The 17,143-nt window shown below is 47.9% G+C and overlaps 1 protein-coding gene and 2 non-coding genes across 3 annotated transcripts in view; 1 reads left to right on the forward strand and 2 right to left on the reverse strand.

Annotated features, from left to right (window-relative positions):
* LPO (lactoperoxidase) overlaps positions 1-14,777 on the reverse strand; it is a 19,151-nt gene extending 4,374 nt beyond the window's left edge. The window contains exons 1-6 of the mRNA XM_010079526.1: positions 14,747-14,777; positions 5,291-5,414; positions 3,436-3,565; positions 2,659-2,859; positions 1,576-1,891; positions 1-141 (exon numbers count right to left, since the gene is read on the reverse strand). The exon at positions 1-141 is cut by the window's left edge and continues 6 nt beyond it. Of these exons, the coding sequence (XP_010077828.1) occupies positions 1-141; positions 1,576-1,891; positions 2,659-2,859; positions 3,436-3,565; positions 5,291-5,414; positions 14,747-14,777 (943 nt within the window). The remainder of the gene's footprint in view (positions 142-1,575; positions 1,892-2,658; positions 2,860-3,435; positions 3,566-5,290; positions 5,415-14,746) is intronic.
* A 1,365-nt stretch (positions 14,778-16,142) lies between these two features.
* TRNAS-UGA lies at positions 16,143-16,224 on the forward strand. The gene has a single exon. It is a non-coding gene; the product is annotated as a tRNA-Ser (tRNA).
* Positions 16,225-16,758: 534 nt separating this feature from the next.
* On the reverse strand, positions 16,759-16,830 carry TRNAE-CUC. The gene has a single exon. It is a non-coding gene; the product is annotated as a tRNA-Glu (tRNA).
* Positions 16,831-17,143: the final 313 nt, after the last annotated feature.

Consider the following 17,143-nt stretch of genomic DNA (forward strand, 5'->3'; position numbering starts at 1 on the left):
TCTTTCGGCTCTCTTGGTAAAGCTTTTCTCCATCCCAGTAAGGATTTAATTTCCTCAGCTGCCTAACCAGGCGGTTGTGTTCTCGTAGAAAGACAGTGTGCAGTGCAGAAAGTCCCAAGTTTTCAGTTACCCGTTTGTCACCTACAAATGAAAATATTTTAGGAATTTTGTAGATTACTTTTTATTTCAGCGGCAGATTTTTGTGTTAGGACAGACAAGGAACAGCTAACAGCCGGTGTTACTTGCAGTAATGCTCATGGTTAAGCTTCTTAGCAGTCACCATTCATAGAAGATATTTCTTTCCAGCATAGACAAAATGTTCCCTCTGTCCAAACAGTTTAGCCAAAATCACTGGAGAAGAGGCTTTGGGCAATTATAAGCTGAAAGAGGGGTGATTTAGATTAGATATGAGGAAGAAATGTTTTCCTGTGCGGGGGGTGAGGCAGTGGCCCAGGGTGCCCAGAGAAGCTGTGGATGCCCCATCCCTGGAGGGGTTCAAGGCCAGGCTGGATGAGGCTTTGGGCAACCTGGGCTGGTGGGAGGTGTCCCTGCCCATGGCAGGGGGTGGCACTGGATGGGCTTTAAGGTCCTTTCCAACCCAAACCATTCTATGATTCTATGATCCTATGAATTTAAACTACATTGCTCATGGTGGTGAAGCATCTGTCTCATTTTGTGAAAGCCTCCTGTCTGCCTTCCTTTTGTACCCCAAGGATATGACCTTCTTTAGTATCAGCACTGTGAATATTTGGTTTTGAAAATTTGTGTCAGTTCACTCAAGTTGTAAACACCTCTGAGAGGTGAATGTGCCCTCAGCAGAGATGCTGAGAGAGAACTGGAGGCCATGCAGTGAAGTCCCTCCGGCAGCTTATGGAAGAAGCACTGAGTGTCTGCTCATTCAGCAAGGAGCTCTTCTCGTGTGCAGGGAATGACAAAATAGTGTGCAAAGGGAACACACTCTATATTCTTGTGATTGACTTTGCAAGCTTCTCATTATAGTGGTTTTTATAAATGTTATGCCTATGATGGATCACTTCCCATTTTAAAACATTCAGTGTTTTATCTGGAGTTTAAATAAACTGGTCACTCAAACTTCTAGACTTGTCTTCTGATGTAGGTTGGGATATTTGAAATGCTAAAAATATAGACTGTGGTACCAGGGAGAGTTAACTAAATTGATTAAGAGTGTTTAATTGTTAGCATTGATTGAGTTGAAAACGGAATGGTGAATTCCAGGTAGGAGGGGAAAAAAGTCACTGAGAAGTTTTAAACACTGGTGGTTATCCCATTGAAAATTTTACTCCTACTTTTCAAAAGAATTTTTAAAGGGAGGGTGATTTGCTGTAACTCTTTTGAGAAATTAAACCAAAATAATTTTCATGTTTAATTAAATAATTACTGTTCTATTACTATTATTATTCTTTTTTAATTTGGGAGAGGGTCCTCCGTCTTTCACCTTACACAATCATGTCTTGCAGCACCTCATACAAATACAAAGAGACATCAGACACCCGACCATAATGATCCTTTTTGACTTTATGGGCCACTGAAAACTACTCTACAAATGCATCTTACCTGCTTTAAAACAGGGGATGTTCATGCTCTTGTTGGTGAGAACACACACACTTTTTGTTTTGTTCTCAAAGGGCAATAATTCCAACCCAGCATCAGTAAAATTCTGGTTCACAGCCATCAGACCCAGCTGGTTTGTCTGATTTCTAAGGCTCTTTGCCACAGAGTCTTCACTGCCGTAGACCGTGCTGGCATCAATGAAGGAGGTGACGGCGTTGATCTGCTCACGAGTAAACGTCCTGGGATTGCACACGGACGCCGACTGGATGAACGGCATGCAAGAGTTTGACCTCAGCATCCGTGGGTCATCGGGGGGAAACTAAAGAAAACAAACACAAATGGTGCCTCAGTGTCCTGGGTTAAGCTGAGACAGAGTTAACTTCCTTCATAATAACTAGCAAGAGGCTGTGTTTTGCATTTGTGCTCAGAAGAAACCTGATGAAAAGTGATGTTTATGCAGCTGCCAAGGTTGGCAGACCGGAGAAGCTGGGAGGGAGCACAGCCCCAGTGACCAGCCCAGGACTTGATCTTGGGTTTGGGATTGAGACCTAGAGTGGCCAATAATCTATTCCATAACACACCCATCATGCCCAGGATAGAGGTGAGGACCCTCCAGAAGATCGTCCGTTTTTGTTTCTGGATCTCTTTTGCTCCGGGTCATCTCGCTCCAGGTGGTCGCTCTCCCAAGGCCTTACCCCCCACCCCGGTCAGCTCTGGGTCTGGGACACTCGGACTGTTCTCTCCATTCTGTGAGGGCGGTTTCGGGACTCTCTCTGCTCCGGGATCATTAGCCAAGAACAGGCTGTGCCTTGGTCATCATGTGGGGGGGCAGTGTCACTGTGTATCACTCATTTGTATATTTGTATATAGGGTTATTTTCAATATTATTGCAGTTTAGTTATTAAATTGTCCTTTTTTCCCTTCACCCCTTTAATTCTCTCCCCTATCCTCGGGTCGGGGGGATTGGGTGAGCGGGTGTGTGTGAGTTGCCCCCAGCCAAGGGCAAACCCATCACACTCAGAAAGTCATGTGGTCTTATTCTTACTGTCTTAAGGTAAGCACAGGATGGGATGAAAGTCAGGGCACCTTAATCGGGAAGCAAGGGGACTTGAAGGCACAGTCAGTGTCACAGTGAAGCTCTGGGCTCACTCCTGCGCCGCTGGCAGGGGCCAAGTCTATGTCGTGGTTGATCCACTGGCCCCAGTGCATGAAGACAAGAGAGAGCTCTTGATCTTGAGTGATGTTCTCGTTGGCTGTGCGAGCAATTTCATTTGACACTTTCCGAACCTGCGGAAAATCAAAGTGAACAACACCTACTACAAGACCAGGCATAAGGTGATCTTAGACAAGATCGTAAGAGTTAATTATGGCATTAAACAGACTGACGCCACGCCCCAGCTCTATCAAAACACGCGGTAAGTAGCATTGTTTTGACTCCACGGTCGGTCAGCCAAGCCCAGCTTTGTGGAAGGTCTTTTACAGCTGAAACTGGTACATGCGCACGCATACAGAAAGTCAAGAAGATGGCTGAGGAACACCCAAGCCTTATGGTTTGCAAAAACATCCTGGTGTATCTGAGCACACTGGTGCTATCTGCATCAGACCTTGGGATGCACACTTCAGAAAATGTTATGTTGTCCATAATTCACAGTATTCACAGCCTTTTTGCTCATGTCTGTCTCCAACAAAAAATATCACCCCAAGCCATAGCTCAGCTGTAGAAAACAAGCCTCCAATTAGCACCTGAGACCAGAGGAAAGGTTCAAGCAATTTACACTCTAGATGTTGCCACGGTTTCGTTTCTGATGGAGGCACTGAGGATAGTGCCCACTCCTGTTATTGGCCCAGAATAACAGTTCTCACCAGCGGGAGGGGAAACCCGTTGTACAGCTTTCCTTCGCTTGCTCCTCTGGGCACAGACACTCCATCTTCATACTCTGCTGGGAGCCAGCGAGCAAATGCACGGTTCGAGGACCCCAGATGAGAATGCTTTCTGGAACGTCACAAGGAGAACACGAACAGATTACTTCAGAAATGAACAGTCTAGCAGAGACTAACCTTTTGCAACCTGTTAATCCATGTCTGATTCCTCCAGTAGCAGAGGTGACAGCCAGCAAACACTGAGAAATAAATAATACCAAGATTATTACTGCAGAGAAATATGAATGTTTTTTGCATGAAGAAAAGATTCCTCATGCCATTATGTTAATTTTATTTGGCATTTAAATCTCTGTAGCACCTGTCTCCACTGCTGCTCCACACAAAATCACAGTCTCAGAGTAGGGCCATCACTGGTTGTCAGGGTGACTACGCCTTCGTCCAGCTGAGGGCTGGAAGCCTCCAAGGTTGAAGATCCTTCACCTCTGCGGGGACCTGTGCCAAGGCTGCACCTTCAGGATTTTTTCCTCACGCCCAACACAGAACCTCTCAAACTGCAATCTGCAGCCGTGGCTGCATGCTGCCCAGAATTGGCATGAGTGAACTCTGCAACCCTTGTTCAGAAGGGCAATAATGCTGAGTTAGCCAATGATGGTGGCCCTCGGGACACAGAAACAGGCTGTTTGGGGGAAACCAGTTACTGAATACCAGCTGGTGCACAGCAACATTCTGTGCTTAAGCTCCTAGACCCATAAAACCTGGATAATACCTGCCTATACTGAAAAAGGGATGGTCTACTCAGAATTTGCAGCAATGTGTTTGTGAAATACGAGCATGTCCTGGAACGACTGCCACACCATAGCTGAAGCAATTCCGTCAAATATTAAGAGCCCAGTACCACCACAGCTCTTGCTTTGATTGCTGTTGTTGTCCTTACAGGACGAGTGCCCAGCTACCTCGCTGGCAGCCCACTAAATGAGGAAGCCCAAGGACGACCCTATCCTGAGCCTCTAAGTCAGCACGGACACTGCTGTCCTGGGGGGGCTGAAGGCTCTGGGGTCTGTGGGTAAAGGCACAAACTGACTGCAACACCATGAGTGTGAGCTCCCTGCATGTTGCACTGTGTCTTCACATCTGGCACATCTGTTTCATGCCAGATGCACATTGAATGCGAGTCCTGCTCAGACTCGGGGGCTGGAGTTAGCACACCAGGCAGCAAATCTATGGAAGAACAGGATAGCAAGCCTCGACTTCCACGAATTAAGCTGGAAATTTTGACATCTTCTGGTCAAAAAAAAAAAAAAAAAAAAAAGGTAACAAGGAAATAAATAAATGTATGATCCCAAGGAAATAAATAAATGTATGATCCCGGGTTTGAACCAGGAGGGAAGTTATGCATAAAAAGCTGAAGAACTCGTTTTTTCACGGTAAGGATACACACTACGTAAAGCTAGAAGAGCCAAAAATTAAAGTCCCACTTACTTCCCATCCTTACAGATCAACAGCGATTTCCTGGAGCCTCAAGCTAAGTGAGAGGCTGGCTGTCGTAGCCCCAAAATCTGCTTTCCTCAAATTTTCACTTTCCTCCACCCCAAGAAGTCCCTTCTTTCATTTAAATCAGTATATGGAGGGCAATGGGCTCAAATCTGAAATTCTCAAGAAATGACATCTTTTTCCTGCCAGGTACAGATAGAAATGCCACATCTGTTCTAGACACCGCTAAAATGAGCATTTCAGTCTTCTTGCCCTGTTGAAAGGTACTTACACAAACGACATTAAGCCATCTATCCTGGGTCGATGTATAGACTTGGAGGCTTCCTTGTCCACACACAAATCCTACCTGTTGTTGCACTCGCCAGTGATGGTTCGGTAAATGTCATGCTCTGGGCATTGAATGGAACGAATCTGATAGTCACAGCCGGTTTCTTTGGAAAGCACCTTCTTCTGTTTTTTGTCTAGTAGGTCTGCAAAAGAAACCGCGCAAAATAACATCTGCCTTTACTCATCTTTGTAATAGCTTCTTTGTGTTCTAGGTCAACGTTTGAGTCAGCTGAGTCAGGGTTGTGGATATACAACCTCTAGATTTGGGCTAGGGAAACTGTGTTGGCACGGAACGACTTTCCAGAGGAATATGCAGAGCATCATCACCAGCAACATTTTACCCTAGACTGGGAACAAAATCATGAGTATGCAGAGTGATACAACCTGGGCAGGTGGGTGTGAGGACCACAAGTGGAAGATGGGCTTGGGCTTCTGTTCTCAGGGGTCGGAGTCTCCTGGCATTCAGCACGTTGAGTTCCAGGTTTATCCCTCTTACTGTTTCCACCCTATTCACCCTAAGTTGTCTTTATCACCGAAGATACGAGACAGGCACTGCCAGAGATGACGATCCCTGTGGTGCAGACCAGGGGGTCTGGCCTGCCTCTGAGCATGCTTTATCTTTCCACCACTTACAGCGTGCTCACCTGGGGCTGTTGTGTGGAAGGGTTTTATCAGCAGTTATTTGGATCGTGGCAGAGCTGCTCTCTGACACTCCTGCTGTGACAGATTTTCTGCTCTTAGCTGTTGGGAAGACATTTTGGTCTAAACCACATTACCTGTAACATTGAATCTCCATTTCCCATGCAGCTTTATTTTAAGGAGTTTCAAAGTCGTTTCCAAGTAATCGGCAGCACGGACTGCAGATCTCGTTCTTCCTACCGGGTCCTTTAAGTGCTTCAGGAAATCCATTGGGTTGGCAACCTTTTCCTCTAGTTTTTCCTTTAAGCTGTACATAAAAGAGTCCCATGAAGCACCTTCTCTGAAATCAGACCTCCTCTGTCATGCTAGGCTGGGTGTACTTAGACGTGACAGCACCGCTGGGTCCCAGGCAGGCCCTGCTCACCTTGGACAAGCTGGCTGCTCGTCAGCTTTGCACATCATCTCAGATTTTGGCAAACAAATCATTGTGATCCCCTGTTTCAAGTTTGCATGACGTCCTAGTCACAATACATTTTGTTATATCAGGTGAGAAGGTAGATCAGTGGAAAACTGAGTTATTCAGTGACTGGATAAAATTTTACGTTTAGTGTGTCACAAGGTATATTCTGTGCATAGAGAGACAGTTTTGGTCCTGTTGCATCTCCTCCCAGTCCCATGGCTCTTTCTTGCACAACAGAAAAACTCGCATAGGGTGTGTGGAGAGACTCCTCCCCAAAGCATCCTGCTGCCTGGGACAAGCCTTTTGGGACAATACATGGAAGGAGAGCTGGGGTTTGACTTCCACTGTGACTTATTTGTGACAAGGTGCTCATCTGCACAACTGCCTCATGACTGTGGTCCTTCCCGAGAGACGTAGAACTGCAGCAGCCAGGAGAGAACCCAACATGTGTTCAGTGTGACCACTATGGACTAGAGAGATGCCCATGGCGGCGTAGGTGAGGAGGCAACAGCTGCAGGTGATGAAGGGTGGCCCTGGGGCTGAGACTGGACACTAGAATCCAGCCAAACTGGGCAAAAGGATCTCTCCAACTCTGGCAGGGAGAGGCCTTGAACAAAGACATCTCCATAATAATCATATATTGGAAGGCAGAAGGAACACACATACGTTGTCTCTTATTTCCTTACGATGTTGGGGTCCACACTGAAAAAGAACTCACCTTTTCCGGGCGTGGAAATATGCTGTGTCTACCAGCTGCCTGGCTTCACTGATGCTGCTCAGAAGAGATGAGTCTGATATCTCCTCTAACTCCTCTACTGAAAAAAGAAGCAGCAGCAGAAACTGAGGATAGTTTGTAATGCACACCAGGAGCTACACATCCCACCCCGCTGCTGGGTGCTGAGCTGCACTGATTCGCTTCACACACCGTTCCCGCTGCAAGTGTAGTGCTGCCTGGACACCCTTATCTGCGCCCCTCTTGCTCGTCTACTTCACCCTACCACTGAGGTCCTGAAAGTCACAGGACAAGAAGTGACTGTAAAGCTGTAGTTTATTATCCATCTCACAGAACTGGCTTTGGGAGGCTTTCAGGGAACTATTTTTCACCCTTCTTTTTGAAGCTTTTCTTCACTGCAAGAAGGGACATGCACAGAAGAAGCCAAATACGTGATCTGTGACCCAGGTTCCCTGTCACAAAATGATCGCGTGCTTGGAAGAGCTGTTGGTTAAATAGACAATTCAAGTTTCTTAGGCATTGACTTCACAGTCAGTGGGTCAATCTACAGGATATTTCAATTTCATACTGCAGCTATATCTAATTAGTAATCCTGACTGAGGTTTGACTCACACCCTTCCAAACTTAGTAGTAGCAGAATGAGAAATAGAAACTTACTGTTTAATGAGGAGTCCAATGCCCTGACTAAGCAGAGAGTGATGATGGATCCTAAGAGAGTAATTCTTGATTTTATACCTAGAGAGAAATGCAACATAAATCTTCTGTATAGGCAGGGCTTTGCCGAAGCGTCGGAAGAGATTGGTGGGTTTGGTGTGACTAGTTCTTTCAGAATCCAGGAATAAAATACAGCACCCCTCTAACCAGGTCTGTAGGTGGGACCCTGGCTATCGAGGCTGGATGCAGGTGTTGGCAGGACACAGGGACATCCCTGTGACATGGGACATTCAGTTAACTGGAATGAGCAACTGCCAAAGAGGAAGCAGCCAAGTACAGTCCAGGATTCAGCGATGAAGACTGTCGGGAATGTGCGCTGGAAGAGGGCAGCGTCCTGCTGTACGGTCTTTGGGAGGGTCCTCCTCAGGTGGCTGGTGTAAAGGAGGTTAGACCCCACACGTCCCTCTCTGCCCCCTCTCACTCTTGTTACGGGGCAAAACAAGCTGCTATGTCCAGCATTGGTCCTCCAGCCTTCAACCCCCTTTATTAGTCTTCTTTATGCTCCCTGAAATTTTTTTCTATTCCTTTTTCACATTAACACTAGAAATGTGCATCGTTTGGTTTCATCAGTGGCATACACCATGGCAGAGTGCCTTCCCTAAAGGGCGATCTTTAACACAAAGGTTGCAATTAGATAAATTTTAAGCAATTTAGTCAACATTTTCACTGCTTAGAACAGGAAAGACAGACAAAATTTGGAAGAACTAATGAACTTCTCACAGTGGGGCAGAGTATCTGGCATTTACAACCTGTGGAAATTCTTTAGCCATCTTCACAGGGATTGAAGGCTGCTTATTCTTTGCAATCTTATATTGCAGGTATTGCTACAAGAGGAAGGAAAGCTGTCTTTTCTCTCTTCTCAAAGTAAATGTATTTCACATATGGGGGAAGCAGTAAGCATGGAGGACCATGCAGAGTTCCTAATGCTCTGCTCTGTCTCCTCATCTCCTTGGGCTCACCCGTGGAATGCACCAATGCCCTTACCAGAAATACCAAGCCAGTTAAATGCAGATACAGAATTAAAAAGCACTGATCTTACCTGCCATCTCTGCAGAGCTGGTAGGACTGGGAAACAAGCCAGTGCTTTATAGCACCCACACCAGGGCAGAAATTATCTGGGTCTGACCTAGGTGTGGCCAAAAAGGGAGAAACTGGGACCAGACTGAGCCAAGAGGAAATATCTGCTGGTTTGCCTCCTGGATTAAGCAGAAAGGTGAAGACTTCTCCATTCCTTCTGAGTAAATGTTGACTTCCTTTTTGACAAGTCAGTAAAAAGGAAAAAAAATGAAGGCAGACTTTCTTTTGTGCAAGTGAAAGAGATCAGCTTCATTTTATGATGATAACTAATGATGGTGGAGTTTGTCTGCTTCTTCCCTGTTGGTTGATATTTCTGATCGTTTGGGAAGCCAGAAATGGGTTGTTTTGCCAACATGCATTTGTGGAGGATACTGAGGTCCAAATGCAGCACATCTGAATGGTGGACCTGACAAAATTTGTCTCCAGGAAAACCAAAGTTGTGTCCCATTTAAAATTATTTAGTGAGATAGTTTGTATAGTTAAACAGTAGTCAGATCATCAGTCCTTTGGAAATTAACGTAGAATAACTGTTGATCATTGTGAATGACAAAGAACAAGGCAGTTGGGCAGAGCAAGCTCGAGCTTTCTCCAGTAAAATCATATGGATAGTTAATGTGGACAATCACAAAGTTATATCTGTGCAAACAAGGACAGGCTAGAGGTACAAAATGGGAGATTTCATCCTGAAATGCCTAGAAAGGAACAAAATGTTGTGTCAGCCAAGCACTTCAACATGAATTACAAAAGCTGTACGGTAGGAAGAAGGGCCACACTTCAGTGGACAAATGGGAAGGTAGCAGAAATAATTTAATTTGTTGAACATCAGTCAGGTTGATCACAAAAGATAATGCTGAAGTCTTACTGGCAATCAATCAGCCGTGTAAATCTCAAAAGATTAGGTAACCAGTTCTTCCTGCTGTTTAAATATTTTCACAGTTCTTATTAAGCCAAAATAAATAAAAAGAAAGTACGAGAAAGGAAACTGCTAACAAACATATATCATTTTACATCTAAAAAAAACGAATTGTGAAGGTCAGGTTTTCAGAAGCTGAAAATACAATGTCAATGTTTCTCCCCTAAAGAGAAATTAAAAACCAAAAGCAGAAGCTAGCCTTTGTTATCAGAGGGACTCTGACCACCCTGGCAGGCGCTCCGCGTTGTCCATCCAGCTTTCTGCCTACAGAATGTACCTAAGCAAAAGTCCAGGTACCTGAAGGGTGGTTTTGCCATTTTTTTTTTCATTTTTGACACACATATCATTTCAATTGCATTAGTGCTTCAGTGACAGCCTGGGAACCCCCATTTGCCCTTGATATTGGACACTGTTTTCCTTCAAGGGTGTGCACCACCATTTGCAGGTGCCTGCTCCCACGACGGAAGTCACCTTCCATGCAAATGCTGCACTAACATTACCTGTGTCCGACCAATTGCTCAAGCCTGGGTGTAAGTGCAGTACCGAGGGCTTTCACGTGTCCGTAGGCAAGGTGTCCCATGTCACCTCCAACTAGGATTAATGGTGTTTTGGTGCAATCATTTGAGCTTCAAGAGAATCCAGGTTATCTTTCCCACCAAGACTGATGTTCATTCAGCAGAGTGTTCAAGACATCTCTGCAGCCAGGGCATTAGTTATCCATTAATTAGCCTATCTAGAAGGAGGTTCCTCCATCAGATCTACTCTCTGTCCTGAGTGATTAGAAGTTGCAGATTTCTTCTTGTTCAGGCTCTTGGTACCACTAGTATTACTGCTCCGTCTTCCTATTCAAGCTGCAGATCTTCACCTGTAAATCCCAGTGTAAATCTAGCATCCTGTAGCTATGCGGCCAGTGGCAGTGTTTGCTAAACACGTGATCACACATTAGCTGTAGGAACAAGATCATTAAGCTGAAGCAACACAAAAAAAGAAAGTGCTCATTATTACATTCCTTATTTGCATCCTAAAGGCAAAAACCAACATCCTCCCTTCCCTGCTTGACACACCTCTGATTTTCCTGCAAGCTCTTTCAGCACCCGTTCTCATGACACACACACACTTATGCTAGTGAAACCCAGGCATGAACCACGAGTCCCAAGCTTAATAGTGATTAAGAACTTAATTTAGGTACAACTTCAAACATGAAAAGCTCCTTCTTCAGTTGCCAATGGTATATTTTTCCTATATTTCAAACTGTGGATTCATTGACATACTCCTGTGAGCCAAGAGCCCATACAAGCCAAGGCTGCCCTAGTCCAGGGCACAGTGACGTGGAAGAACTACTACAGGTTTACAAAACTGTGTCCAGTGCATCTTCTGCTCTAACAGTTGAAGGGCAAAACTTGTATAGGGGTGGACTGAACAGGATAAAATGGAAATAAGTAAGAAGTGATAGGTTAGCAGCATAGAAATATTAGGGCAAGTAGAAGATAAAAAGTTCCCAGCAGTTCAGGGATGACATTAAAATAGAATCATAGAATCACAGATTGGTTTGGGTCGGAAGGGACCTTAAAGACCACCTAGTTCCACCCTCTGCCATGGGCAGGGACACCTCCCACCAGCCCAGGTTGCCCAAAGCCTCATCCAGCCTGGCCTTGAACCCCTCCAGGGATGGGGCACCCACAGCTTCTCTGGGCAACCTGGGCCACTGCCTCACCCCCCGCACAGGAAAACATTTCTTCCTCACATCTCATCTCAGTCTGCCCTCTTGCAGCTTCAAACCGTTCCCCCTCATCCTATCCCTCCACCCCTGATCCAGAGTCCCCCCATCTCTCCTGTAGGTCCCCTTTAGGTACCATTTTTAACAAAAAAAATTTACGCATTCTCTTTGTGCAGAAGCAGTGCTCCAGCTTTTACACACCGTGGCGACACGGGAGCTGCTCCAGTTGAATAAAACGAGTTTGTCCAGCATTGGAAATATAGAAGCTGCAGCACTAAAAAGTAACTTTAGCTCTTTATGGAGAAGGCCGGCTGGTTTTGTCCTCAAGGTCAAATACAGCCTCTGGGCAGCAGAGCAGTTTCAGAAGATGGTGCCCAGGGGAAAGCACGGGGTGACGAGAATAGTACAGCGTCCTGGAACGGCTCTTGTGGACTCAAGTGTACGACCAGGATCTGGACACAGGCTCGCTACTGGATGCTCTCTGGGAAATATGTAAGGGGCCAACCCCAGAGCAGCAATTCAGTTCAAAAGCACATGAATTAAAAACTGAGAAGCTGTGGGCTAAGAGATTATTTTCTCTTTATTTCACCATATTACAGAGTTACAGCTCTCCCACCCAAAACACGTTCCCTCTGCCCATGGTTCAACCAATCTACCCCCACCAGCCAGCAGCTCTGGAGAAGGGGAATCGGCACACCAGGAGGGCCTCACTCTCCAGCTTGGGGTGGTAACTGGTGAGGTTTGCTGAGAAAAAAACCCTCAGGAGCTGGTACCCATTTTGCAGCAGCTGCACATGTGCTCGAGGGCCCCATGCCATGGTCAGCTCACTCCTGATTCTTCGCTCAGCCAGAGCTTTCACAGTGGTGGTGTGTGAGTGACAGCAACAGCAAGGGATGCTCAGGAGGTGGCACCACAGGTCTTTCCAGCATCACTGAAGTGCTCGCTTCAGGGGTTTCTCCAGCTCCCTGATGCCCAGGAGTGAGATTATTGTCTCTCTGAAGTCCTCCTGTAAAGGCTCATCACTTATCAACACCCAGGGCCACGAAGCCTTCTTAGTGCAGCCCTCCGTCAGCCACGGAGACTGCTTCACAGCCATGAGGAGGTACTCTGGACAAGCACAGTGGCTCCATCCTCCATGCAGAAACAGGTGATCTCAACAGACTGGGCGGTGCCCTCAGTGAGTACAAACTGCTCCGTGCCTCTTTCCAGAAAAGATGTCCATGGGGTGACCGTCTGTGGGGTGACCATCCATGACATTCTCAGGCTGTGCTGTGGGACAGCCCGAGCACTCTTGCTGCCGGGGTTGCCTGCAGTACTCTGGGTGGTCCCTGCAGCCATGGGGGCCATGGCAACTCAGCTTGACTCACCAGGGTAGGGTGTTCAGATCCAACTCTGCCCCGAGCAGTAGGCACAGTTCCCAGGGCAGGAAAGCTGTGGAAAGCCGTCTGTGACTTTCCAGCACAGTGGTAGGACCCACCACACCCACCAGGACAAGACACTGCACATCCATCCATGGCAAGACCTCACCACGTGGGGCCCAAACACGACTCCTGTCCTGAGCAGCAGCTAGCACACCTCTTCCTTGTGAGCAGCTCTCCTTCCCCAGGGGCTGCTCCGTTCTTCCCCTTAACATGGACCAAGCTCCCTCTCTTATCCATGAACAAGATCTTCAGCTCCTCATGTACCAAACTTCTTCCTCCCCATGTTTTAGTAAAATCCCCCTTCCATTCCTTCCACTTTGCTTTCAAACTGTGATGCCATGCTCAGACTGGGGCATGGGAGATGGCTTCCCTGGATATGGGCTTGGCACATCTGGAAGGACACCTCAGCTGCTGCTTGTGCCAAGCAGGAGGATGGTTTCTCCTTTTTTCCAGTTTATGTTATCTTCCTGCTCTGGAACCAGTTCCTATCCTGACATTTGGACACAGCCATGCACCAAAGCAGAAGCAGTTGCCAGGCCCCTAGTAAGCCACTGGAGAACACATGGCTTCAAAAGTTACAGAGATTTATTGAAACAAAGAGGGAGTGGAAGAAGCTTTATATACTCACTGTAGTTTTCATCATGCCATACCAGCTGAGAGGCATGAGAGTCATTTGCTGCAATGGACTCGTTTCCCTGGACTACAGCTTAATTTCTAGAGGGGCTGAATATATGAGTAGCTGTAAAAAAACCAGCATAATTTTGGGGGTTTGATTCAATGCTTAACCATGTGAAGGAACGTCTGTACGGACAGAGCTTTCACGGATTCATCAGTCTTCACAATGCACATGCAGCAGTCTCCTCTTGACCATCATATGCCATCGTATTGCAACCAGTGAGACACTTAAGCACTGCTTTATGCTCAGGACAAAGTGTCTTCAACATCGCAACAGGCAGTGGGACGCAGCAGTGAATGGTGACCACTGTGTGCCGGGTCCAGCAAGGCCAGCACTTGAGCAAGGCAGCTGCTATTTTCTGAGACCTGGAAGATCAAAGCACAGCCTGAACGGCTTTTTTGAAGAAGAGTAAGGTCTGTCTCATGACAGACTTTGTGGTTTTCTATGTTGCGTAATACTGAAAAGTGCCATCTATTACAAGGTAAGAGCTGTCAGTTCCCTGTTGAACTCAGACTTTGCTATAAACACATCCTGTTCTTTCTGCTCAGCAAGATTGCTTTGTCTGTACATATCACAAGAATTGTAGATGAAAATGGGTGTTCACTACCGATGACACAAGATTAGATAAGAAAACAAGTCAACAAAAAAAAAACCCCACAGCTCTGAGAAATGTTGCAGGAATTCTGACCGGTGCAACTCAAGTCTGAGTCCAGCCAGGCTGCAAGAACAACTTGAGAATACAGTCTCCTCCAGAGCTGCTGTTTGAGCTCTGAAGCTCTCCAGACCACACCTTTTGCCCTCCTTAACCTCTTCAGACCTCTGTTTCAAGCTCTGGTCCCCTCCAAGCTCCTTCATTTGGGTACCACTGCTCTCCAGGTCCCTCTGCTCCTGCTCTGGTCCCTCCTTTGGGGTCTGGACCCCTCTGTCCTTTCCACATGCACTGTGGACCCCTCCAGACCCCTCCTTTTGGGCTGTGGTAATGTGCAGGTGTATGTGCTATGGTCTGGTCCCTCCAGGTTCCTCCATTGGTTGAAGGTTGTTTGAACTCTTACCCTGAAATGAAACCTCACCTTCATCTTCAGAAGGAGTAATGCGAAACGGTTAATTCCAGACCACAGACCTCACCTTCACTAACTGTGCCCACCAGGATGTTCATGGCTTTCCAGGTCTGAGGGCTCTCCACTCTTATGCCACACCCTAACCTGAACCCCACAGGCACTTCAGGAGATTCAGGGAATGTCTCTCCCAGCTCTGAACGTGAACATGGTGCCCAGAAGAGGGGGAAGGAAACCTGAATAACTGAAAGGGGTGAAGTTAAGCTATACCTTTCTCCTGAGTCTCTGCATAATTGTCCAAAGACAGTATTGCCCCTGCTCACCCCTCTCTTTAGCTCTATCACATCTGCTGGCCTTGCCCTACTCACTATCTCGTGTGACCAGAGATGGAGCTGCTTTGAGCACCTGGTTCCCAATGCATTGATGCATCCGAGCAGGAAGCCACCCATGCCTGGGCATCCATCCATGCCTGTGGGACTGTGCCAAGCCAGACCCCATGTCAGGACTATGACCTCCCTGGCCAATGGAGGTGGGAAATCAAACCACCCAGTGAGGCAGAGGACAGGGAGGGTGGCAGTGCAGACAGATCCTCCTTTGGGCTGTGAGCTGAGCATGGAAGAGCAGTTTCTGCCCAGTGAGGTTTCCATCCGAACCACTTCCTAGGGTGGGGACATGGGGTGGCAGTGACACAACAAAGCAGTTGCACAACTCTTGGGCATAACTCTGGGAACCCAGATAGGGCTTTGGATATCTCAAGATGGGTTTCCAGAGCCAGCTCCCACCCAAACCAGGGACAAGCAAGTGCTTCTAGGACTGTCCTCCAGCTAGAACACTTGTGCTCTGAATGAGAGGCCAAGGTCACTACCTGACCTCGCTCAGCCAGAATTTCCTCCCGATGGTCACCTTTTCTTCCTTTCTCCAAATCCCCTCTCCCAAAAGCCAAGAGGCAGGCAGAAACCTGGTGAAAACAACACAAGTCTGCAATATCAACCTGCCAACTACCAGGCACAACACTGCCTGGGCTGTGCGTCAGACTGCCTTGGTTAGTAAGGTGTGGATCTGCTTTCACAGAGAAAATGTACGTACACTGGTGGGGAGGGAGAGGGGGCTGGCAGAGGCTGGGATGTTCCTCATCTAGGAAAGGAGGTTGGGGATGGTCGTCCAGGGAGGAGTTTCCTGTTGAATACAAGGAGACTAGATGGGACATTGACCTCCCACCATGTCCCTCTCCCATGTCACCACCACTGATGTTGTGACTGGTGCCCAGTTCCCTTTCCCAGTACTGCTGGGATGCTGATTTCTGTATCAGCCTTTGCCCTGTGCAGGGCAGCTGGCAGCAGTAACAGCAGAACCCGTGCTGGGTGCACAGCAGGGGCCCAGGTGGCAGAACCCACGTCCAGGATGGGATCAGGTCCCGTTGTGCCTCCCGGGGCAGGGTGACAGCCACAGACCCCTCTGTGCAAGCTGCTGTGATGGCCGAGTGGTGAAGGCGTTGGACTTGAAATCCAGTGGGGTTTCCCCGCGCAGGTTCAAATCCTGCTCACAGCGGGAGCTTTTACTGGCATCCCCCGCATTCCTGTCCCCACGAGGGACACAGACCTGTCACCCCTCATCCAGGGACCCTGCGTTTCCACCCCGTCCCTGCCCTGAACTCCCAGGGACCCCTTACCTTTGGGGAGAGGGCCAAGGAGGTGCTCAGGAGAGCAGGGAGAGCAGCCCTGCACCTCTCCTTATCACAAGAAGAAATCCTGCAATAGCATGTCAGTCCCACACAGCCATGTCACCCTGCACCCCATCACCCTGCTGCACTCTTACGCTTCTCCCTTCAGCCAGTCACCCTGCTCCCTGCAGCTGGCACAGGCTCCTGGACCCCTCCACTGGGGTTTTTTCTGCTGGGGTGCCCAGCCCAATGGTAGTGGGGGACACGAGGCTGCTGCCACCCCCCAAAATGCATCCACCCTGACCCAGTCCCATGCAGTGGTGTGGGGGCTCCTGAACCCTCTGACAAACCCCTGGAGCTGCTTGAGGGCAGTGCAGCCACCCAGGAAAAGGCTGGGACCTGCAGTGGCCACAGGGACCCCCTTCCCTGGCTGGGAATCGAACCCAGGCCGCGGCAGTGAGAGTGCCAAATCCTGACCACTAGACCACCAGGGATGACATGGTGGCCATGGTGGGCCTGTTCGTGACCACCAACCAAGCGCTGAAGGGTCAGGGACACTTGGGCCTCATAACCGCAGGAGAGGACCACCTGGGATAGATTCCACAGCCTTGCCGGGGGGATTTTTCAGGGACACTTGCTCCTTTCTGAGAGCTGTGGCACTGGGCAGACCCTCTGTGCAAGAGGATCACACCTCTGCCAGGCTTGGGAAGCCGGAGGTGGCTGTGCCGGAGCTCTCATCACCACTGAAGGCGGGTTTGGTGAAGGTGATGATGGCCAAGGGTTCAAGAAAAGAGTTATCAGTTGCCT

This window comes from Pterocles gutturalis, unplaced genomic scaffold (assembly GCF_000699245.1).
Source record: "Pterocles gutturalis isolate BGI_N339 unplaced genomic scaffold, ASM69924v1 scaffold8944, whole genome shotgun sequence".
Classification (NCBI taxonomy): Eukaryota; Metazoa; Chordata; class Aves; order Pterocliformes; family Pteroclidae; genus Pterocles; species Pterocles gutturalis.